The 19,792-nt window shown below is 36.3% G+C and overlaps 1 protein-coding gene across 2 annotated transcripts in view; it reads right to left on the bottom strand.

Annotated features, from left to right (window-relative positions):
- Positions 1 to 19,792, bottom strand: part of FBXL20 (F-box and leucine rich repeat protein 20) — a 110,535-nt gene that overhangs the window by 245 nt on the left and 90,498 nt on the right. The window contains exons 10-15 of one of the 2 annotated variants that reach the window (XM_051994631.1): positions 19,054 to 19,184; positions 16,885 to 16,945; positions 12,344 to 12,388; positions 10,097 to 10,153; positions 8,852 to 9,064; positions 217 to 7,557 (exon numbers count right to left, since the gene is read on the bottom strand). In XM_051994631.1, coding sequence (XP_051850591.1) covers positions 7,450 to 7,557; positions 8,852 to 9,064; positions 10,097 to 10,153; positions 12,344 to 12,388; positions 16,885 to 16,945; positions 19,054 to 19,184 — 615 coding nt within the window. In that variant the 3' untranslated portion in view covers positions 217 to 7,449. Of the gene's footprint in view, positions 1 to 216; positions 7,558 to 8,851; positions 9,065 to 10,096; positions 10,154 to 12,343; positions 12,389 to 16,884; positions 16,946 to 19,053; positions 19,185 to 19,792 lie in introns of those variants that run through there. The other variant, XM_051994630.1, reaches the window with a different exon arrangement.

Genomic DNA, 19,792 nt, shown 5'->3' with positions numbered 1-19,792 from the left:
AACGTACATGAAACAATAATAGTTACATAACAATTTACTTTATATATATATATTTATATATATATATATATATAAACTTTTTTTTTCCTTTTTGAAGTCCAAAGATTTCATCAGATGAAAGCAAAAGAAATATTCTATTGCAAACCCTGGATTTTCTTTTTTTTTTTTTTTTCCTTTTTTCTTTTTTAAAATAACCCTCCCCCAACCCTCAAACTCAAAATAATTGGGAAGAAAGAAACAGCCATGTGCACAGCGAAAGGACTCTTGTGTTCAGTAAAAGTTATCATTTTGGGAACCATGGCAGCCTCAAGAACTGGTTAAGAAAGCTTTATGAATATACCTGGAGGAGTAATATAATTAATTAGGCAGCAACTCTCAGCACATGAAAAAATACTTTGAATAAAAGAATCTGGAATTTCAGGTGGTAGGAATGTTTGGAATCTGAATATGCCATAAGGACCTGCTCCATTTCTCTCCAATAGGAGAGTGAGGGGTATGTTTGTGGGGTGGTAGTAGAAGATACCGAAACAGATCTTGGTTTGGTGAAGACAAACTATCCTCCAACAGCATCATTTGTCCATCTCTGGCCCCCAGAAGCTCTACCTCAGCAGAAATTCATAAGCCTCTGGGCCCTGCATAAGAAGAAAGGCCTCTCAGTCTTTGGCTCTTGGGGATGCTGTAAAATGGGCAAAGTTGCAGAGTTGTCAGGCTGTTTGAGAACAACCTCCAGAAAGAGAGAAAATAAAGTCATAGCCATTTGGGGGAAGTTAAATGTGGTATGGTAACAGGCTGACATCACTGATCTCCTTTCTCAGTTGCTGTTCCTTTTGGAGTTGCTTAAAGGAGAAGCTAGTTTGAACATGTTCTCCTCAAGGCAGGGGACTTCAAGGAGTTGTTTTAGGTAGGTCTGTAAACATGCCAATTGGCTTGTAAAGGATTCAGGTTTATTGGGGAAAAAAATGTCAGGAGAGACTTCAGGCTTACCTCTCCTCACCAAGTCCCTGGTCAAGAAGAAAGTAACAGCCAGTGATGCTTAAAATAACTTATTTTTAAAGGAGGGGTTGACAATGGGTGTGAGGGGGAAAGGTCTGGAAGAAAGGAAGAACATCCTAATACACAAACCCAGGAAAATAGCAGCAAAGTTTTGCTCATTACAGTGTTATTTAGCACTAAGGAAGAAAACAATCCAAATCTTTATTTTAAAAAGGTATAAGTGGTCAATTTATGCCAGTCAGCTCTTGAAAGCAGGACTTAAGACTTTATTTTCTCATCCTCCAGTGCCTTAAAAAGTAAGAGTAACAAGCATTATTTCAGGGGCCAAGAAAAGAAACACATATATGTGTAAAGTCACATCTACATGTACATGAGCAGCAGTTGTGTGGATTTGAGAGAACAGTGTTGGTAGGCAAGAGAAGCTGCTGTAGGAGAAAAGTCTGGGACAGTTTTCTTCTGGGAAAACCTTATCTCTTTAGGACTTTCTAGGTCCTTAGAAGAAAGCATGGACATGGCTTTAAAAAAATCTTTCATCAGAAGGTGGTTTCCTCTGGACCACTGTGAAGATTGGTCAACCAACATTCTTCCAGATTCCAAAGGGGAAGCTCCCAACTGCCACCTTAGCAACATTTGCCCTAGCCCTAACTAAGCAATTGGGTATTACTGGCAACTGTTTCATTTTACTAATTGTGACATAGTTGGAAATTGTTTATGAATTGGTTGTATTTTTTGATATAATATCCTGAAGAAGGGAAATGTCACTTGATTAGCTATCCCTTCCAACCTCCAACATAAACTTCATACAGACTGAAGAATCAAACCAAAAAAGTAAGGGAGAGAGGGAATGAAATTAACTAACTACTCATTAACAGCTTTAGTATAAAAGGACAAAGCAGGAAGTGGAAAAGGAAGGGAATAATCATGAAGTAGGAAAATTATCTACAATTTGATGATACCGGGTGTTTCCAGGCCAAGAACTGACCTAAAGAGTAGATTCTTCTACCCTAAGGCAAGACACCCTAACAGTCATTTGCTTCTTTCCTTAGATTAATGCTTCCCTAACCAAAAACAAAACAAAAACAAACAAACAAACAAACAAACAAACAAAAAAACAAATCCAAGGCAAAAGACTCTAGGAGATACTCCTATCAAAAATGAACAGATACAAGAATTTTACAGAATTTCAAGACTCACATGAGCTTATCAAACCTGGTAGCCTCTCCACTGATGCAGTCAAGAAGACACTGCGGATTATTGTTTTGTTTTAAAATATGACTATACAACATGTACATACAAGAAGGACTAAGAAATGAAAATAGCACAACTCTTTTAATATCACATCTATGAGCAACTATAATAAAGCCCCTTCTGCTGGAATTTAAATGGGACTCCACTGGGACACAACCATATTCACCCAAATATAGCCTTGGGACTAGTTCCTGAAATTCCCCCAGTGGTAAAATAAGCCCCAAAGCTGAGCTGACAGTTACAAAGAGTAGAAATGAGGAAATAATATTGAGAATAAAGGGGATCCAAAAGAATCCATGCTAAGAACTCAATTCCTAAGGATTTTTCTAGTTTTATGTAAGGTAGATGGTCAAATATGAGAGGGCCTAGTGAAGGCAGCTGGTTCTTAGTTTATACTCTCTCTTTTACTCCTCCTTTGTAAAGCCTTGTTTTTAGGGCACATCTCCATAATTAATTATGCAGATAAATCTAGGTTATCACTACTCCCTTCCTGAATTATCTGGGTAACACAATCTAGTCTTAACCATACTCATCAAGCTTGCTTACTATCAATTTGATGACTGCAGTGAGTAGAAAGGGGACCCTCTATATCTTCCCTTTGACTATTCCTTTGGAGCTGTCAAGCTGTCAAGTCAATCGTACTTCAAGATCTACAAGTCAAATATTTTACTTTTGCCCAAAGGTTCTGCTAATTAACAGGTCTGAAGGAAATAAAACACAACATTAAGATGAAGAGATGAAGACACTGAAACTTTACGTTTCAGAAATGCCCAGCAGTCATAGAATAGGTCTGTTAGCAGGATGGCAAAATGGGAATAGATACTTTCACTCATCTCCTCATTTTACCCTTCAATCATTGAGGCAATGATAGCACAACATATATTTTTTCCAATCTGTTTCCATTAAAGGGTTATTAGTGGTAGTTGTTATAAGTATTTGGGGGCAGCAGCAGCAGCAACTTAAAGATAGCAGCCAGGGCTCAATCATAATGTATTAATAACTTTTTGCCTCATACCTTCCACCACCCTCAAAATACCCTCCACAATTTTATTAAGTAATTTCTGGACATACCTGTTAATATGGATTAAAAAAAAAAAAACAGGATAAAAAGATTCTCCTCATTCTAGCTTACAATAACTGGTGATACTTTTCTGCCCTTAAACTTCAAAATATCTTTTTTATAACACCTCTAATCCTCTCAGTCCTGCCAATGGACAACTGGAAACAGTATCTTACAAGGCAATAGAAAAATATGGTTGCATTTTCTATATTTTAAGTTCTGTTTAATTTGGCATCCTTAGAGTTATACTTAAATATTCATTAAGGGACACAATCTGGATGAGGACTGCATTAAAAATATCTTGCAGATATCTCTCCAGAATATATAATTAAAGGTATATGTAACAAGTTTCTGACTTGTATCTGAGTAAAATTATTAGTCTATAATGGATGTGGAGATTATTGGAAATTTACAAAGATCATTTAAAAGTCTCTTTAAAATAATTGTAGGTCCCCAAAATATGTTAGAGATGAAATTAGAAAAGAAAAACTGTACACAGAAAACTGAATAATTCTATATGCATCATAGCCCCAATACAAAGGGGGAAAAAATTGAAGTCAGAATCTTTTTTCTTCTAGGATACATCCAGTGAAAAGTTTGCTTTCAAGATCATTTAAGTTCAATGAACAAACTTCAGACCTAATGACAAATGATCTGATCTACCAGAGAATGGCAGAGTCCAAAGCTGATTAGGATTTTTTGCTACATGTGGGCATAACTAAGGGAGAAAGGTATTGGAGATATCTGACATGACCTTAGCATTGGTGGGATGAGGCAGAGCCTTTATTTAGAGAGGAAAAAGGACATTAGTTAAAAAAATAATAAGTCTTTGGAAAAATTGTAGAAATAATATTAGGAAAAGCAAGGGCATTATTGGTTGAAATTTGAAGGAACAGAAAGAATGTTCAGAAAACTGATGTCTGACATTTCAAGAATTCACTTCAGTTGGCATAGCACCGATATCTGCTGGCTCGTGGTAACTAGGTGGGTAGGGCTGTTCACCTCCTCTTTTTAAAATCTGAAACTAATCCCATAAGGAAAGGAATTCTCAAATTACTCAGACCCCATATTCTCTACCGTAGGTGACACTGAAGGCCACCAAAAATAGGCAAATAGCCTACACTATGTTTAAATAGGAGAAGGATTTCATTTAGAAAAGCCTTCTTTAGGTCATGGATATTGACAAGATTTTTAGATATGGGTGAATGGGAAAAACAGTAATTTTAAGCTCCTTTCTTTCAATTCAATACAAAAGTCTTTTCCAAGCAAAATCTTTAGAAGTTAGTCTCAATGAAGGCAAGGCAAATTCTCTCTTAATACTAAAGCATTCTAATGAGAAGTCTTTTCAAGCTTAAAGGGATCACAATTGTCATCAGAAATAAGTAACTCCTAAAGCCTGAACCCTAATGCTTATAGCATTAAATTAAATTGGCCAGTGTAACCTATTTCATAGACTTAAATGAACCAGAATTTCATTCAAGATCTCTTGCCCATGATTCCTAAATAGACTGATCTTTTTCTATAGCATGGATTACCAGGTCAGACAATTCAGTCTTAATTTGTCTCTGGGTCACATCTCTATACTTAAAATCAAGTTTCGAATACCAAACTAAATAGGAGAAGCTGTTTCCATAAAAGGGAATAATTTTGATTTTTGGGAAAGAGGCTTTTAAATTGACAGCTATTTACTATAAGCCTTGGAAAATTTTAAAAGTCCACTGCTCCCACTACTTACTTCCTTTTCTACCCTACCTGCCTCCCCCGCCAATTACACTTGGCAAAGAGTTTTATGGTCAATTTGCCAGACCTGAATGTGCATTTTTCTGGAGGGAAAAAGGGCCCTGAGTGTGATGCCACTATTAGTCTCTAGCATCCTCTTTCCCATTATATTTTTCAAAATTTAATATGAAGGTTATCAAGCAAGATATCAAAACTACCAAAAAGGCTGGATCAGTCCCTTTAAAAAGTTGATATGTTTTGGGTTGTTTTTTAAAAGTATTTCCAAAATTAGGAAGGGAACAATTTGAGATTTTGAATACAGTAACCAAAATTAAACACAAGAAAAAATGGTAGTTGGTATCACAGGCCCCTTCCCAGCACACTGTTATCTGCTAATATCTAATTAATGAAGAAGCAATTCCAGCTAATTCCAATCAATATATGCTGGTGGTTTCAGGAGAGAAAGCCATCACCTGCAACATGAAAAATTATCCTTGGAGCTGCTTAGATCAGTCAGAAGGTGACAAAAGGCTACCTCGATCATATCAATGAACTTCTATAAAACAACAAAAGCTCCAACTCTGAAAGCCAAGAAATCTGTTACTTGTGCTTTAGAACTTCATCTCATTTTCTTAATCTCCCCCAATTTTTCTGCACAAGAGTACAGTATTGCTCCCACCAGTTATTAGAAGGTGGAGCGCCATGCCCTATCATTAATTCACTTAATTACTAGCACTAGAAACCTTTCTCCCTCAGTTCTTAAGAACAGAAGTACATGTGGAGACAAGGACCACCTCCATCTGCGCTGATTATCTTAGGCCTTTTGGGGGCTGCTCTCAATATACTTAAGGTTCCAACTCCACTTGGTTTTGCATATGCTGAATATCTGGAGATTGGATCAACAAGACTGGCTAAGTGACATCTTTGGGAAGGCTTTCCTGGTCCTTTGAACCACTAACATTAGACCTGAAACTAGTGACCTTAAATACACTAGTCACACACTATCACAGGTGATCAGGTTGATGTAGGAAGAAAGGGAAGGACAGATTAAAAAAACTGGCAGCACAGACAACAATGTGTTTTATCTACCAGTATTCTTGGGACAAAACACTTATACAACATCAAAGTTAGCAATGTTGTTAAGTATACATGAACCTCAATTCACAGCATAACATCCAAAGAGGGGACAGGGGTTTTCAGGCTGAGGTTAAGTATTTTCCCCAATCAATTCTACTTTTAAAATATCACTCCCTCATGCCTTATGTAAGACACTCAAGTGATTAATGGGAATTAGCTCAAGGAAACATAGGGATCACGATGTTATTGAACATAGCCACCTGTCTATCATATGTCACAAGCTATGTTCTCTTAAGGAGGAACTCAAAATAGAAAAATATGAATTGTTTCCATAAGAAAGGGGTAAGAGCTTATATTTAGCTCATTTTCCTTTACTTGCTCTTTAGAGCTTCTCATCAGGCTGAACTTCAGACAGTTTTTCTAATGGTAAAAAAGTGGAATTTTAAAACATTTTTGTTAATAAATAACTTAAAAAAAAAAAAGCATCCAGTAGCCTCAACTAAATCACCCCAAATGGAAAACTTTCTACAGGAAAACAGCAAAAAAGACAAGGGATGAGCGGGGGAACAGGAAGTACGAAGAGAGTGCTTCAGCAAGCAACACAAAAAGAAAATGATACAGAGACACAGACAAACATAGTGAAAGACAGCTAGGGAGAGTAACATAATGACTAAGTGAACAAAAGAAACAAATTTGGATTATCAGAGATTTCAAGCTAAATCACTGTGACCATCAAGGAAATCTCTGAACTGAATGCTCTAACTGATGAGCCTTCTATGTAAGCATGCTCAGCATGTTGGTATGGAGAAAAGGAAGCAGAGAAGCATTGTAATACAGTCTCACGATGGATGGTTGCCATCTTCAATCTCTTATGGGAGGAAGGATTTTTCTTTCTTTCTGGTCCCTGGATGCAATATTTACTGTATTTGTCCATATTCTCCTTCTCTTTGGAGAGCTCTCATTAGTGTTCTGACATCCCCAAAAGAAACCCCAAACAAAAAAACAAACAACCCCAGCAGCAGTGACCCTGGGTTTGCTGGAATGCCCCCCCCACCCCCACCTTGGATTGTGATTCTCTTCTGAGCATGCCCAGTAGGAATGGTTTCAAGTTACACCAATCTACCTGTCAAAAAAAAGCCAACACAGATTCAAGTCCCACTGTCAGAGTACGTCAGCTGGAGTGGACGGTGTGGGTATATATGCATGTGTATGTGTGGCTTGGGGGATCCGGACACAGCCCTCTATTCTGGCCCTTGCTCAGAACACTGGGGTCGATTCCGCTGGAGAGACTCCGTGGTAACTCTAGAAGTGTCATTAAATACTTAGTTCGCCAAGGCTGACCGCCTCCAATGTCATAGAATGATGCAGCATCTGCAGAAGCGTTGTCTGCTGCCCCCTACTGATGGAGGCGGAGTGACAGGTGCAAAGTAGGCATGAACTTTTATATTGGGTAAATGGGTCTGAAACAAGACAGAAACATTACTGAGAGGACTGGAAAGAGAGAACAATGGAACTTCTTAGAAAGACAATCAAAAGATTGAATAGACATGAAGACGGCACAAAGAAAAGGTGCTCTTATTTCCAGTTTGGGCTCAGACAATGACATGATCTACAAACATGACCAAGTTTATCTAATTTCATTGAGCCTCAGAATCTGGATCAATAAAATGAGGAGGTTTAGTTGAATATTTAAGCCCACCATAAAGGGATAGCTAGAGTAAAAACAAGCAATCAGGAAGAAATTAATTATGGAAAGTTAACAATTATTATTATAAATATGTTAAAACTTTACACAAATACCGAAGGCAAGACATTCTTCTACCCCCAACTAAAGCTATTAACTGTCCTTTTTGAAGAGTGTTTACATTTTGTATGTGGACAGTAGATAATAAAATATTTTGGCTGATCTATGGCCTTTTCTCTTGGTTGAAAAAGAAACAATGTAATTGCAACTGAATAAAGCATATGTTCTTTGCCCATCAAATCTGAGAAGGCAAGTCAAAAATCCTCTGAAGGATAATGCTCTCCTCTTGATGGAAGTTTTTAGCTACTTTTTATTGGATGAGTGCTAATAAGTCAACCTGGAATGGCTAGAAGTTTCCAAACTTCTCTCCTCAATCTCCCCATCCCATTATCTAATAATTATAACAAATGATCATAGTTTCTACTTACCTAAAGAGATTAAAGTGGTTACCAATTCCTAATGCCAGGAATATTTTCCTACTGCATCACAAAATTTGACTTTTAAAATCTTAATTATCTTTTAAGTCCTAATTTAAATGTTATCTCCTCTATGGAGTCTTCCTTGATCTCCTTGTTAATTTACTTCTTACACTAAATTAATACAAAGTTTTATTTGGTATTAGTTATTTTAACATATATTTATACTGTCTTCCTCTATTAGATGGTAAACTTCATAAAGGTATTATTTATCTCTTATCAATTCCCTAGCATCTAGTACAGTGCTCTGCAAATAGATTGTCCTTAACAAATTCTTATTATTGATGTAAGATGATGAAACTAAACTTTCAAATCCAATAGAGGTAAATATTTTTGATGTGCTATTTCTGCCTCATAAACCACCAAATTTCATGGTCTTGAAGAAATCTCAATTGGACAGCCTGCTAGGGCTACACTCTTCATGTTCTCTCCTCCTAACAGAGAGATGTGAAAATATAAATCCACACTGGGAGAACACTTAGCATGGTAATGAGAACACAACAGTTTAGAGAGTGATCCTGTTTTGCCTCTTACCCTGAGTCTCTTGATTCCAGCCCGTGTGATTTGCTGACAGTCATACAGTTCTATCCTCTCAAGACTATGGCAGCTCTTCAGGTGCTCTAGGGATGCATCTGTGATAAGTGGACAGTTGTCTAGCTCAATCACTTCCAGCTGGTCATGGGCACAAGCTCCATTCCCCAGGTGACGGATTCCATCATCCGTAATTAGCTCACAATGAGACAGACTCTAGAGACAAATAGAACAAAAAGAGGATTGAAACAATTCATGAGTACTACATAGAATTCCAAAAAGAGCTCTTTTTAAAAAAATATTGAGAACATACTGTGAAGGCATTTGATAATAGAATCAATTCATGAATTAGGAAAAGACATTTCATAAAAGATCTTCTGATTTTAGAACAAACTAAACTAGTAGGACTCTGACTTTTTCTGAAACTCAGCCACTACTTGAGAATTAGCACTAAATTTTGGGTACCTAAAACAGCATACACACACACACACACACACACACACACACACACACACACACACAATCACATATAGTAGCTATCAAGTTATGATAATTTTTATACCTAAGGTTTCTTTGCGGGGGCATTAATTTTATATAAAAATAATTTTTCAGCTTCCTTTTTGGTTCTATTACCAATAACAAGCCTTTTCTTCTTCCCTTCATGGTTTTTTCAACTCCCCAGACTTCAATTTCTCTTAAATATTCAGTTCATCAAAGTTTTCTATGTGAAGTTCTATGTGAAGAATCCTACAAATTTTCCTACTTTGGAAAATACAAATATTACAAAGATAACCTTGAATACAGCACTGATAGCCAGGCTGCCTTCAGTGTCATTGGAAATTGTTAGTGAGGAAAGCTTCTCCAGCAAGCCTTCCTTTGTTCTTTCTTACAGGTACATCTGGTCTAGAGGTGAGAAGCAATCTAGGTTCAAGCCATTTCACCACCGTGTTGCTGAAGATTTAAATACCATGTACAGTGGAGTATAATTCACAGAGGGCATCTCATCTTCTCCACCTCAGTTATCTCAGTCTCCAAGTAACTATTTGGGATGTGTTTGACTCTTCTAGTTCCTACCTTATCTTCCCCTTCACTTAGATCCTTCCCTGGTACTCTGTAAGTAGGCAACTTGGAAGGAAAAGAAAAAACTCTTCCAAAACTGAGGCTAATCATGTCATTCTCATGTAAACAAATTCATGATATTGGTCCTGAAGAAACTAAATTTTAAATAGTTACACAGATCAAACTCACCAACACCTGAAGCCTTGGACAGTGTATAGAGAGTTGAATCAATGTGCTATCTGTTATCTGAAAGAAACATATAAAGAAGTCTTTCTTAGAATTCTTTCTTTTTAATCACTAAACAGTGATTTTTCATTGGTACCTGTTCTATGCTAAGTATGTGAGGACACAGATGAACAGCACAAAAACAAGATGAAAGGGCCCTTGCCTTCAAAGCGCTTATATTCTATTGGGAAAGAACATATCGTATCCAAATCAAATTAATTTCACCAGTAGCTGTAGGGATTGGGGTACAAGTTCAATATGAAGAGCAATTTAACAAATAAGGGATGCCAAGGGGCATGCGTAGTACAAGGAGCCAAGAAGGACTTTTGATGAGTACCAAGGAACAGAGTGTGATAGGGAAGGCAACCTATGACTCCCTTATATAGTTGTCAGTGGAAGACACTAGGACAGCATACCATTTCATAGTAGCAATGATAATACTGATTTAAATATTAATCCTTGAGTAAGAGTTGAAAAGTCAGGGGAGGGGAGGACAAATGATAAATCCCTTGTTCTCTGGTGAAGCAGAGGGAAGCATGCTTGCAATGCTCATCCCACAGTTTAAGTTTCTTTCTAAGCAGAACAAGTGAACCTCAATAAAGTTTCATTTCTGGCTACTCTAATAAGTGAATGAAGTCCTATGATAGAAAAATAACTCTGGAACATTCATGAGCTCTTTGGCCTATTGGCAGAAAAGGTGCAAACAGAAAGCCAGGATTTAATATTTCATAGTTTGAATGGTTATAACTCTCTCCAAATAGATAGGAAGCAATATTAACAATTGATCATGCTTTCTTAGAGAAAGATGAGGCAAAATAGGGTCCTTTTACTATTTACTTTGGAACTGAATGGATTGAAGTATTACAAATTTAAAATTAGAAGAACTCTATGTTAAAAAAATTTCTCCAAACGAATGATTCTTTGAAATTCTTTACCATGTTGGCCACTTTACAAAGGCTAAAAAATATCCATAGAGATTCTATTCCCAATTTTTAAAAATTTAAATTAAAATTAAGAAAATAAAGTACCCCTTTGATCACATCACTCTTTTCTCTACCAAAGATCTTCTGTGGTTTCCTAATACAAAATTTACTGAAGGATAAACTCTTGATTCTGGTCATCAAGGACCTCCATGACATGGCTTCAGACTCTCTTCCCAGTTAATCTTTTATTCCTCTTTATTTTAAAATTGATTTCTATCATCTGTTCTTGATCCTTTCATCTCCAAACTGCAGATGTTTAAATTCTTTTGGTTGAAAGTCTAATTCAAATGTTATGTATTCTACAAAGTTTTCTTTGATTGACTTTCCCAGATTAATCTTTACTCTCTTCTCAAACTTGTTATGTCATCAGTTCCTATCTGGTACACTGCCTTTCCTTTTCATAATTATCTGTGATTCTACATGGATATAAATCTTTGCCCATGTTTTGAACTTATTAAATTTTTGCTGAATAAAACATGCTTTTTTTTTTTTTTTTTGCTGAGGCAATTGGGGTTAAGTGACTTGCCCAGGGTCACACAGCTAGACAGTGTCTGAGACCAGATTTGAACTCGGGTCCTCCTGACTTCAGGGCTGGTGCTCTATCCACTGCGCCACCTAGCTGCCCCCTTTTTAGAGTTCTTAAAAAACATTTATCCCTCATTGTAGATTGTGCATTTTCTTCATTTTAGTTCAACTGCTCTATTACCATCCTCTTTTTGCTTTTCAGTCTTCCCTCAAAGTTCAATCATTTTTGGGGGTCTAAACCTGTAATTCATCAGTGTGAGCAATTCCCTCCAATGATTCAGATCAGCAACTAAGTAACTTTATTTTTTTTATAAGGTTAAGTAACATGCTCCATAAAGTCAGGGTGTTTAAAGATTCCAAATCCTTCTCATTCAAAGGCTGGTTCTCTATTCATTAGGCCATGCTGTCTCTGCTCTTATCTATTAATGACCATGAAATTCTTGAATTAAATAAAGCATGTTTCCAACACTGTTTGTGAAAGATTAAAACTTAGAAAAATAAAGATAAAAGTCTCCACAGTTCCAGAAGTCAGACCATCCTGAAGCTTGAAGAGGTCAGAACACATGTAATAAGGATTTGCTTCCTCAGTATCACCTTCATTAGACATTTTTTAAAAGGTGCTTTCTGGACCTTCCTTATGCTCTTTAGAATATTTCAGCATTTCAGATAATGGTTAAAAGCACTGGAGATTCTATCATCTTACCTGAACACATTCTTCTAGGTCCATTTTTTCTAGTTCATGGCAGTTCTGCAAAGTGTAGACAAAATATCAGAACATGAAGAGGATTAAAAAAAACTTATAGAACCAAGGGAATTTCAGAGATGATGTCAGTCTAATGTCATCCTTATACTTCAATTCTTTTCATTTTGTATTTTGGAGGACATTGATGTAACCAGGATTCCTCAATTACCTCAGCAATGAATAATTTTACCAGTTCTAGGTCAGATAGTCAACAAGCATTTATTAAGTGCTTACTATGTATTAAACAAAGTGCTGCAAATCATTATCAATCAGAGAAATGCAAATTAAGACAACTTTGAGATACTACTACACACCTGTCAGATTGGCTAGAGTGACAGGGAAAAATAATGTGGAATGTTGGAGGGGATGTGGGAAAACAGGGACACTGATACATTGTTGGTGGAATTGTGAACACATCCAACCATTCTGGAGAGCAATTTGGAACTATGCTCAAAAAGTTATCAAACTGTGCATACCCTTTGATCCAGCAGTGTCTCTACTGGGCTTATACCCCAAAGAGATACTAAAGAAGGGAAAGGGACCTGTATGTGCCAAAATGTTTGTGGCAGCCCTGTTTGTAGTGGCTAGAGGCTGGAAAATGAATGGATGCCCATCAATTGGAGAATGGCTGGGTAAATTGTGGTATATGAATGTTATGGAATATTATTGTTCTGTAAGGAATGACCAGCAGGATGAATACAGAGAGGACTGGCAAGACTTACATGAACTGATGCTAAGTGAAATGAGCAGAACCAGGAGATCATTATATACCTCAACAATGATACTGTATGAGAATGTATTCTGATGGAAGTGGATCTCTTTGATAAAGAGAGCTAATTCAGTTTCAATTGATCAAAGATGGGCAGAAGCAGCTACACCTAAAGAAAGAACACTGGGAAATGAATATAAACTGCTTGCATTTTTGTTTTTCTTCCCGGGTTATTTCTGCCTTCTGAATTCAATTCTCCCTGTGCAACAAGAAAACTGTTCGGTTCTGCACACATATACTGTATCCAGGATATACTGTAACCTATTCAACATGTAAAGGACTGCTTGCGATCTGGGGGAGGGCGTGGAGGGAGGGAGGGGAAAAATCGGAACAGAAGTGAATGCAAGGGATAATGCTGTAAAAAATTACCCTGGCATGGGTTCTGTCAATAAAAAGTTATTTTAAAAAAAGTGCTGGAAAAACAACAGAAGACAAAAACTTAAGTTCCCTAAAGTCAAGGAACTCATATGCTAATGGGGAAGCCAACATATGAACAACTATGTACATACCAGATTTATAGAGTGGAAGAAAGGAAATTATCAGAGGGAAGGCACTAGCATTGGAGGCTGTGGGGTAACTAAAAGTCTCCTGCAAAAAATGATTGCATTGGGTCTTGAAGCAACCAGGAGGTTGAACATTCTAGTTATAGGAGGCAATCAGTGAAAAGGCACAGAGTTGGAACATAGAATATTGAGTGTGAGGAATGGCAAGGAGGCCAGTGTCACTGGACTACATTGAGTAAGTGGAGAAGAGATGAGTTATAAAAGCTTTAAAAGACAGAGAATTTTATATTTGATTCTAGAGGCAAAAAGGGAGTACACTAAGCTTACTGAATAGAAGACTAATAAGATCACACTTGCACTTTAAGAAGATTGTTTCCGGAACTGAGTGGAAGGTGGAGACATGAGACAAAAAAGTCAACTAAGGCGGCCACTGTAGTTGTCCAGATAAGAAGTGATGAGGGCCTGTACAAGGTTAGCAGCGGGGTACAGAAAAGATATGCTAAACACAGAAAGAAATGACAAAACTTGGCAAGATTGGATATGTAAAGGGAATGTGAGTCAAGGATAACATAGAGGTTGTGAATCTGGATGACTAGGAGAATGGTCATGCCCTTGACAGTAAGAGATGTTCAAAAGAGGGAAGTTTTAAAGGGAAAATAGATGTTTTAAGGGAAAGACAATGAGTTCAGTTTGGGACATGTTAAATTTGAGGTGTCTACTGGGTATACAATACGAGATGTCCAAGAGGCAGATAGTGATGCAAAGAGATCAAGAGAGACGTCAGGACTAGACAGACCTATTAATTATCTACATAGCACTGAAAACTGAAGGGAGATGATGAGATCATCAAGCTAGAGAGTATAGAGGGAGAGGAGGGGCAGCTAGATGGTGCAGCTGATTGAGCACTGGCCCCAGAAACAAGATCCCAGTTCAAATCTGGTCTCAGGCATTTACTCTTTGTATGACTCAGGGCAAATCATTTAATTCTCATTGCCTCCCTGAAAAAACAACACCAAAATAAACCAAATAGATGATTTAAAAGATTCTTTTCAAGTTAGGTTGTTTTATTGTTTAAAAAAAAAAAAAGGTTTACAAATGGTTAGAGGGAGAAGAGAAGAGGGTCCAAGATAGAATCCTAGGGGACATACCCATACTTTGTGGGCATTAATGAAGGAAGATTCAACAAAGGAGACTAAAAAGGAACAATCAGACATGTAGAAGAAGAAAAGGAAAGAGCAGAGTTGTAAAGCCTAAATGAGAAAGAATTCACGAGGAGAGGATGTTGGACAATATCAAAGGATAGAAGATGACCAAGAAGAATGAAGATGGAAAAAAGCCTGTTAACTTTAGCAATTAAAAGTTCACTGGTAACTTTGGAAAGATGAGACCAGAAGCCAAACTAGGAGAAAGGAACACTGATTACAGATGATTTTCTCAAGGAGTTTAGCCATGAAAAGTAGATATAGATGTAAGAAGATCCCTAGAAGGGATGGTCAGATCAAATGAGTATTTTTTTTAAGTATGGGAAAAGTAGAAGCAGTTGGAAAAGTTAGTAGTCATGAAGAGATTACACAATTGTGACACAGTGGAAATGAAATGATAAAGAAGGCAATCTGGGAAGAGTACAAGATGGAAGGAATAAAAATGAAGAACACAAAATTATTTCTTTGGAGGTAGCCATAGATGTCTTATTTTTAGTGTTTTTCCCCTTAATTTTTGGATATGCTATATCCTAAGTCACATTCCACTATTGTTCTTAAAAGTCATGTCTCTTCCCATAAGCCATTATGATGCTAATCAAAGGAACTCAGATTAAAAAAAAAAAAAATCACCATACTTATAAAGCATTTCAAGTGAATAGAGAAAATCTAAAAAGTCTTCCTATTTTAATGTCTAATATTTCTTTTAGTACTCAACTTACATTACAAACACTGAGACAACCAAATTAGGTTTCCATTTCTCTTACTTCAAGAATCTGTGATTTCATTGGTGTGGGTACTTCCTCCACCTATGAAGATTGCAACCCCTCTCTATTTTAGTACAGTGATCTCCAAAGTGGGGCTGTGGCATACCTAAAGGGGTAACCAATCAGAGGGTTCAAAGATGGGTCCAATCCCATCCTTTCCCCAAGAGGTAATTATAGGGTTTGTCTCCAATAATCATACCCCTCACCCATAAATAGCAAGCAATGCTTCTCTTTTCCGTTCCTCCCATAGATGGCTTCAAGTAGTTGCATAAGTTTTCAGTCTGTCCCCTTCTGCAATAGCCCCTTAGAATAACTATATCATTACGTTAATAATTATATTCCAAAGCCAGTGCATCCTATATCAACAGATGTAAAGGCACATGCAGGTACCAAGGAAGGTCCTATGATCTGAAGCAATGGCTGGTTAGAATAACTTCCCCACCTCTAGTTTAGTTTTCAGTGACACAGAAGAAGCTGCACAGATTAAGAGGGCATGGCTGGGTTACAATGGACATCAAGTTATTCCTGCCTTCCAGGTTCTCAACCTCTCCTCATTATTACAATGTACAAATTAAGTACTCCTTATTAAAACTCTTTTACTTCACACTCAGATTTGATCTTTCAATCCATATAAAACATCTTGTAAATAATGCATTTCAGTAGTCTATGAACCCAATTGCTAAAAAAATAAGAATACCACATGTTTCAATAGCTTAGAAGAAATATCATTATTAATATTCTGATGAGCAAAAAGGTTGATACCTTTAATAAATATTATTATCAAAATATTATCTTGACATAGTAGTAAACAAATTATAAATGATATATATCCACATATTGGGAATCTTTATAAATTACTGTGCCTGAAAAGAACTCATCACTTGGTGATGAATTTATTGTTAATCAGTGTTTCTGAATATAGACTAAACCTCAAACAAGGGTGGGATCTGTGAGGGCCAGGAGTCTTCACTGGCAAAGCTCTTGAACCTTACTTCTACATTATAATGAGACATTTTTCTTGGAAAATACAGAAAAGCCCAGTTAAACTTCTGAAAATATGGGGTACAGATTTGTTGAGTTAGATCATAGAAAAGCTCTTCATGGTCACACATTGCATTTCTAAAGTTGTGGAGTAATGAGACAAGTAAATTGAAACAGAAAGTTGTGTACCTTGGCTTTAATATAAATGGGTAGGATTCTTGCCCTCTCTTTAAAATTAATATGTAAAATAAATCTTAAAACAGACACCAATGACAATACTCACCCTAGCCAGAGTAGTGAAGCCCACATCTGTTAGCTGAGAACACCTTGCCACTTCTAATATTCTGTCCAAAAAGGAAAAAACAAAACAAAACAGAGGAAAAGGGCAAATTAAGGCATTTGACTAGTAAAAGCTGTGACTTATAAAATTCCATAATTCACGTGTAAGGAAGACAAATTCCTATATCTTAAAGATGAATGAAGAAAGAATGATATTCATAACCAAGCATATATATATAAAACTCCATCTATTTTCATGGGACCATCATAAAAAAAGTCCTGTAACAAATATCTTAAACTTCATGGAGACACAATGAAAGAACAGAGAATACTTATTGTAATTGTAGTTAATAACTTTAACCCTGAGATATGCCACAATGCTCACACCTAGAGAACAGCTTGCTTCTGGAAAACAGTCGGGATTTGACCCTACATTTCTTTTCTGGCACCAAAGTCAATCTCTTCCTACTATATTAAGACAGCTTCTTCACTAAGATACATCCATTAAAAGTTAATTGTTTGAATTGTGGTCACCTCCCATTTCCAATCCCTAATTGTGACAGATCTTGTCAAAGGCACCTCCCATAGATGCAAATTTCCTCAAACAGATTCTCAGCTAAGAAAAAAATCAAGTACAAGTTATTGCCAAAGAAGATTTATCAGAAATGAATAGTGTCTCTGAAATTATATTCTATCAAGATAGAGAAGGAAAACAAGATTAAATTTAAACAAAATTTTCTATAACCATCTGTATATGGTTATATATGGTTATATGAAAGTTAAAAAAAATAAAACGCCACAGACTAGCATGTAAAGTTCACATTTTTTAATTAAAAAGAGACAATGTATAATATTAGTGAGGTTCTTCAACATCTCAATTGCAAATTAAAATAACTCTTGAATTACCACCTCATACCTATCAGATTGGCTAAGAAGACAGGAAAAGATAATGATAAATGTTGGAAGGGATAAGGGAAAAGTGAACACTGATGCATTGTTGGTGGAATTGTGAAATGGTCTAACCATTCTGTAAAGCAATCTGGAACCATGCCCAAAAGGCTATAAAAGTGTGCATATCTCTACTAGATCTGTATACCAAAAAAATCATAAAAGAGAGAAAAGGATCCATGTGTGCAAAAATGTTTCTGGCAGTTCTTTTTGTGACAATAAAGAATTGAAAAATGAGTACATATCCATCAATTGGGGAATGGCTGAATAATTTATGGTTTATGAAAGTAATGGAACATTACTATTCTATAAAAAATAATGAATAGGCTGATCCAAAGGCCTAGAAATATTTGCATGAACTGATGATGAACTAGGAAGACATTGTACAAAGCAACAGAAAGACTGTGTAATGATCAAATATGGTAAGATCTTGGTTCTTTACTCAGCGATTCAATAATCCAAGGCAATCCCAATATACTTAATAAATGGAAAACTCCATCCACATTCAGAGGGGGACATGCTATTATCACTTTTTTTTCTTCTGTTTTTTTTTTCCCCTAAAGGTTTCTCCATTTTGTTCCGATCTTTCTCTTCCAAAACGATTCATATGGAAATATGTAAAAATTGAGTGTACATGTATATCCAAGGGAAAAAAATGATATTTTACATGTAACTGGGGAAATTGAAAGAAAAAAAAGAAAGAAAAATTCATAAAGGACTGACCAATGAACTGTTTCAAAAACTATTTTTTAACTCTCCTAGAAAACTGCTTTGGTGTGCTTGTAGTTTTTAATATAAGAGGGAAATAAAATTAACAACAAGCAACTTGCAAAATGAATAAAAAATTCTCTATGTTGATGTTCTATAATTTCAGAGACACTATTCATTTCTGATAAATCTTCTTTGGCAATAACTTGTACTCCCAGAATACTAGTGTCTGACTTAAAACTGGGCAGCAGGCATTATTCTTATGACTATTACATTTACTTTGTACATTGCAGGGAGATGGGATGGAATGTGCAAAGGAATAAGATGATGACTTTTATTAGTGAAACAGAAGAAGGTATGAAGATAATTTCTCTCTTGTGATTGGTTACAGCTCAAATATGTTGAAAAATAGGAGGCTAGTTGCCTCAAAACTCTTATCTTAGAATTATGTGACGTCAAAATAAAATAATATGGGTGAAAATGGTTTCTGTTGTGTGGCAAAAGATGGGATACTCACCTAAGCCGTGGGCAGTTTTGACCCAGAGCATTCAGGATTGCATCTGTGATATTGGAGCAGCCAGAGGCACAGAGAGACTGCAATTTGTGGCATCCTCTACATATTGTAATGAGACCATCATCTGTAATTTGCTAAGATGAAAGTAAAATCCTAGATATTAGTCAAAAGGAGAAGTCATAGAAATAGACATTAATCCATATACATAGAGCATAAGAACTCAGATCAAGTACAATGGAAAAAGGCAATGAGCCTAAAACAAATTAATATATTGTCCATGAAATGTTGCATTTACTTTGGGTTGCATGAGAAATTATTTGTCAAGTAACTCCACAAACTTCCAAGAGAATTGTTACTAGATACAGTAGAATTTTAATGGAAAGAAGTCATGATTTAGGAGACCAGAAGGCTGGTATTCTCATTCAAATTCCATCCAAAGAGTCATATTCTAGGTGATTTATTTTGACTCATTTTACTTTTGTTTGGAAAAGGAATCTCTGTTCTACCTACCTCACAAAAAGAATTTGTTATGAAGGAAAGAATGATAGAATCAGATGAATGTTAAAAAGTAGTACACAAATTCAAAGATTTATTATTAGAATAGGATTAGTAAAGGGGGGAAATGTGTTGGTAGGTCGAGTGCACATTTAGCAGACCAAATGGAATTTCTTTATGTTTTTGAAAAAATAATGGCGAATTCTGAAAGCAGAAAATGAAACCTTCCCCACCCCATATTTAGACT

This window comes from Antechinus flavipes, chromosome 4 (genome assembly GCF_016432865.1).
Source record: "Antechinus flavipes isolate AdamAnt ecotype Samford, QLD, Australia chromosome 4, AdamAnt_v2, whole genome shotgun sequence".
NCBI lineage: Eukaryota > Metazoa > Chordata > Mammalia > Dasyuromorphia > Dasyuridae > Antechinus > Antechinus flavipes.
This window is presented reverse-complemented; position numbering and strand designations above follow the sequence as displayed.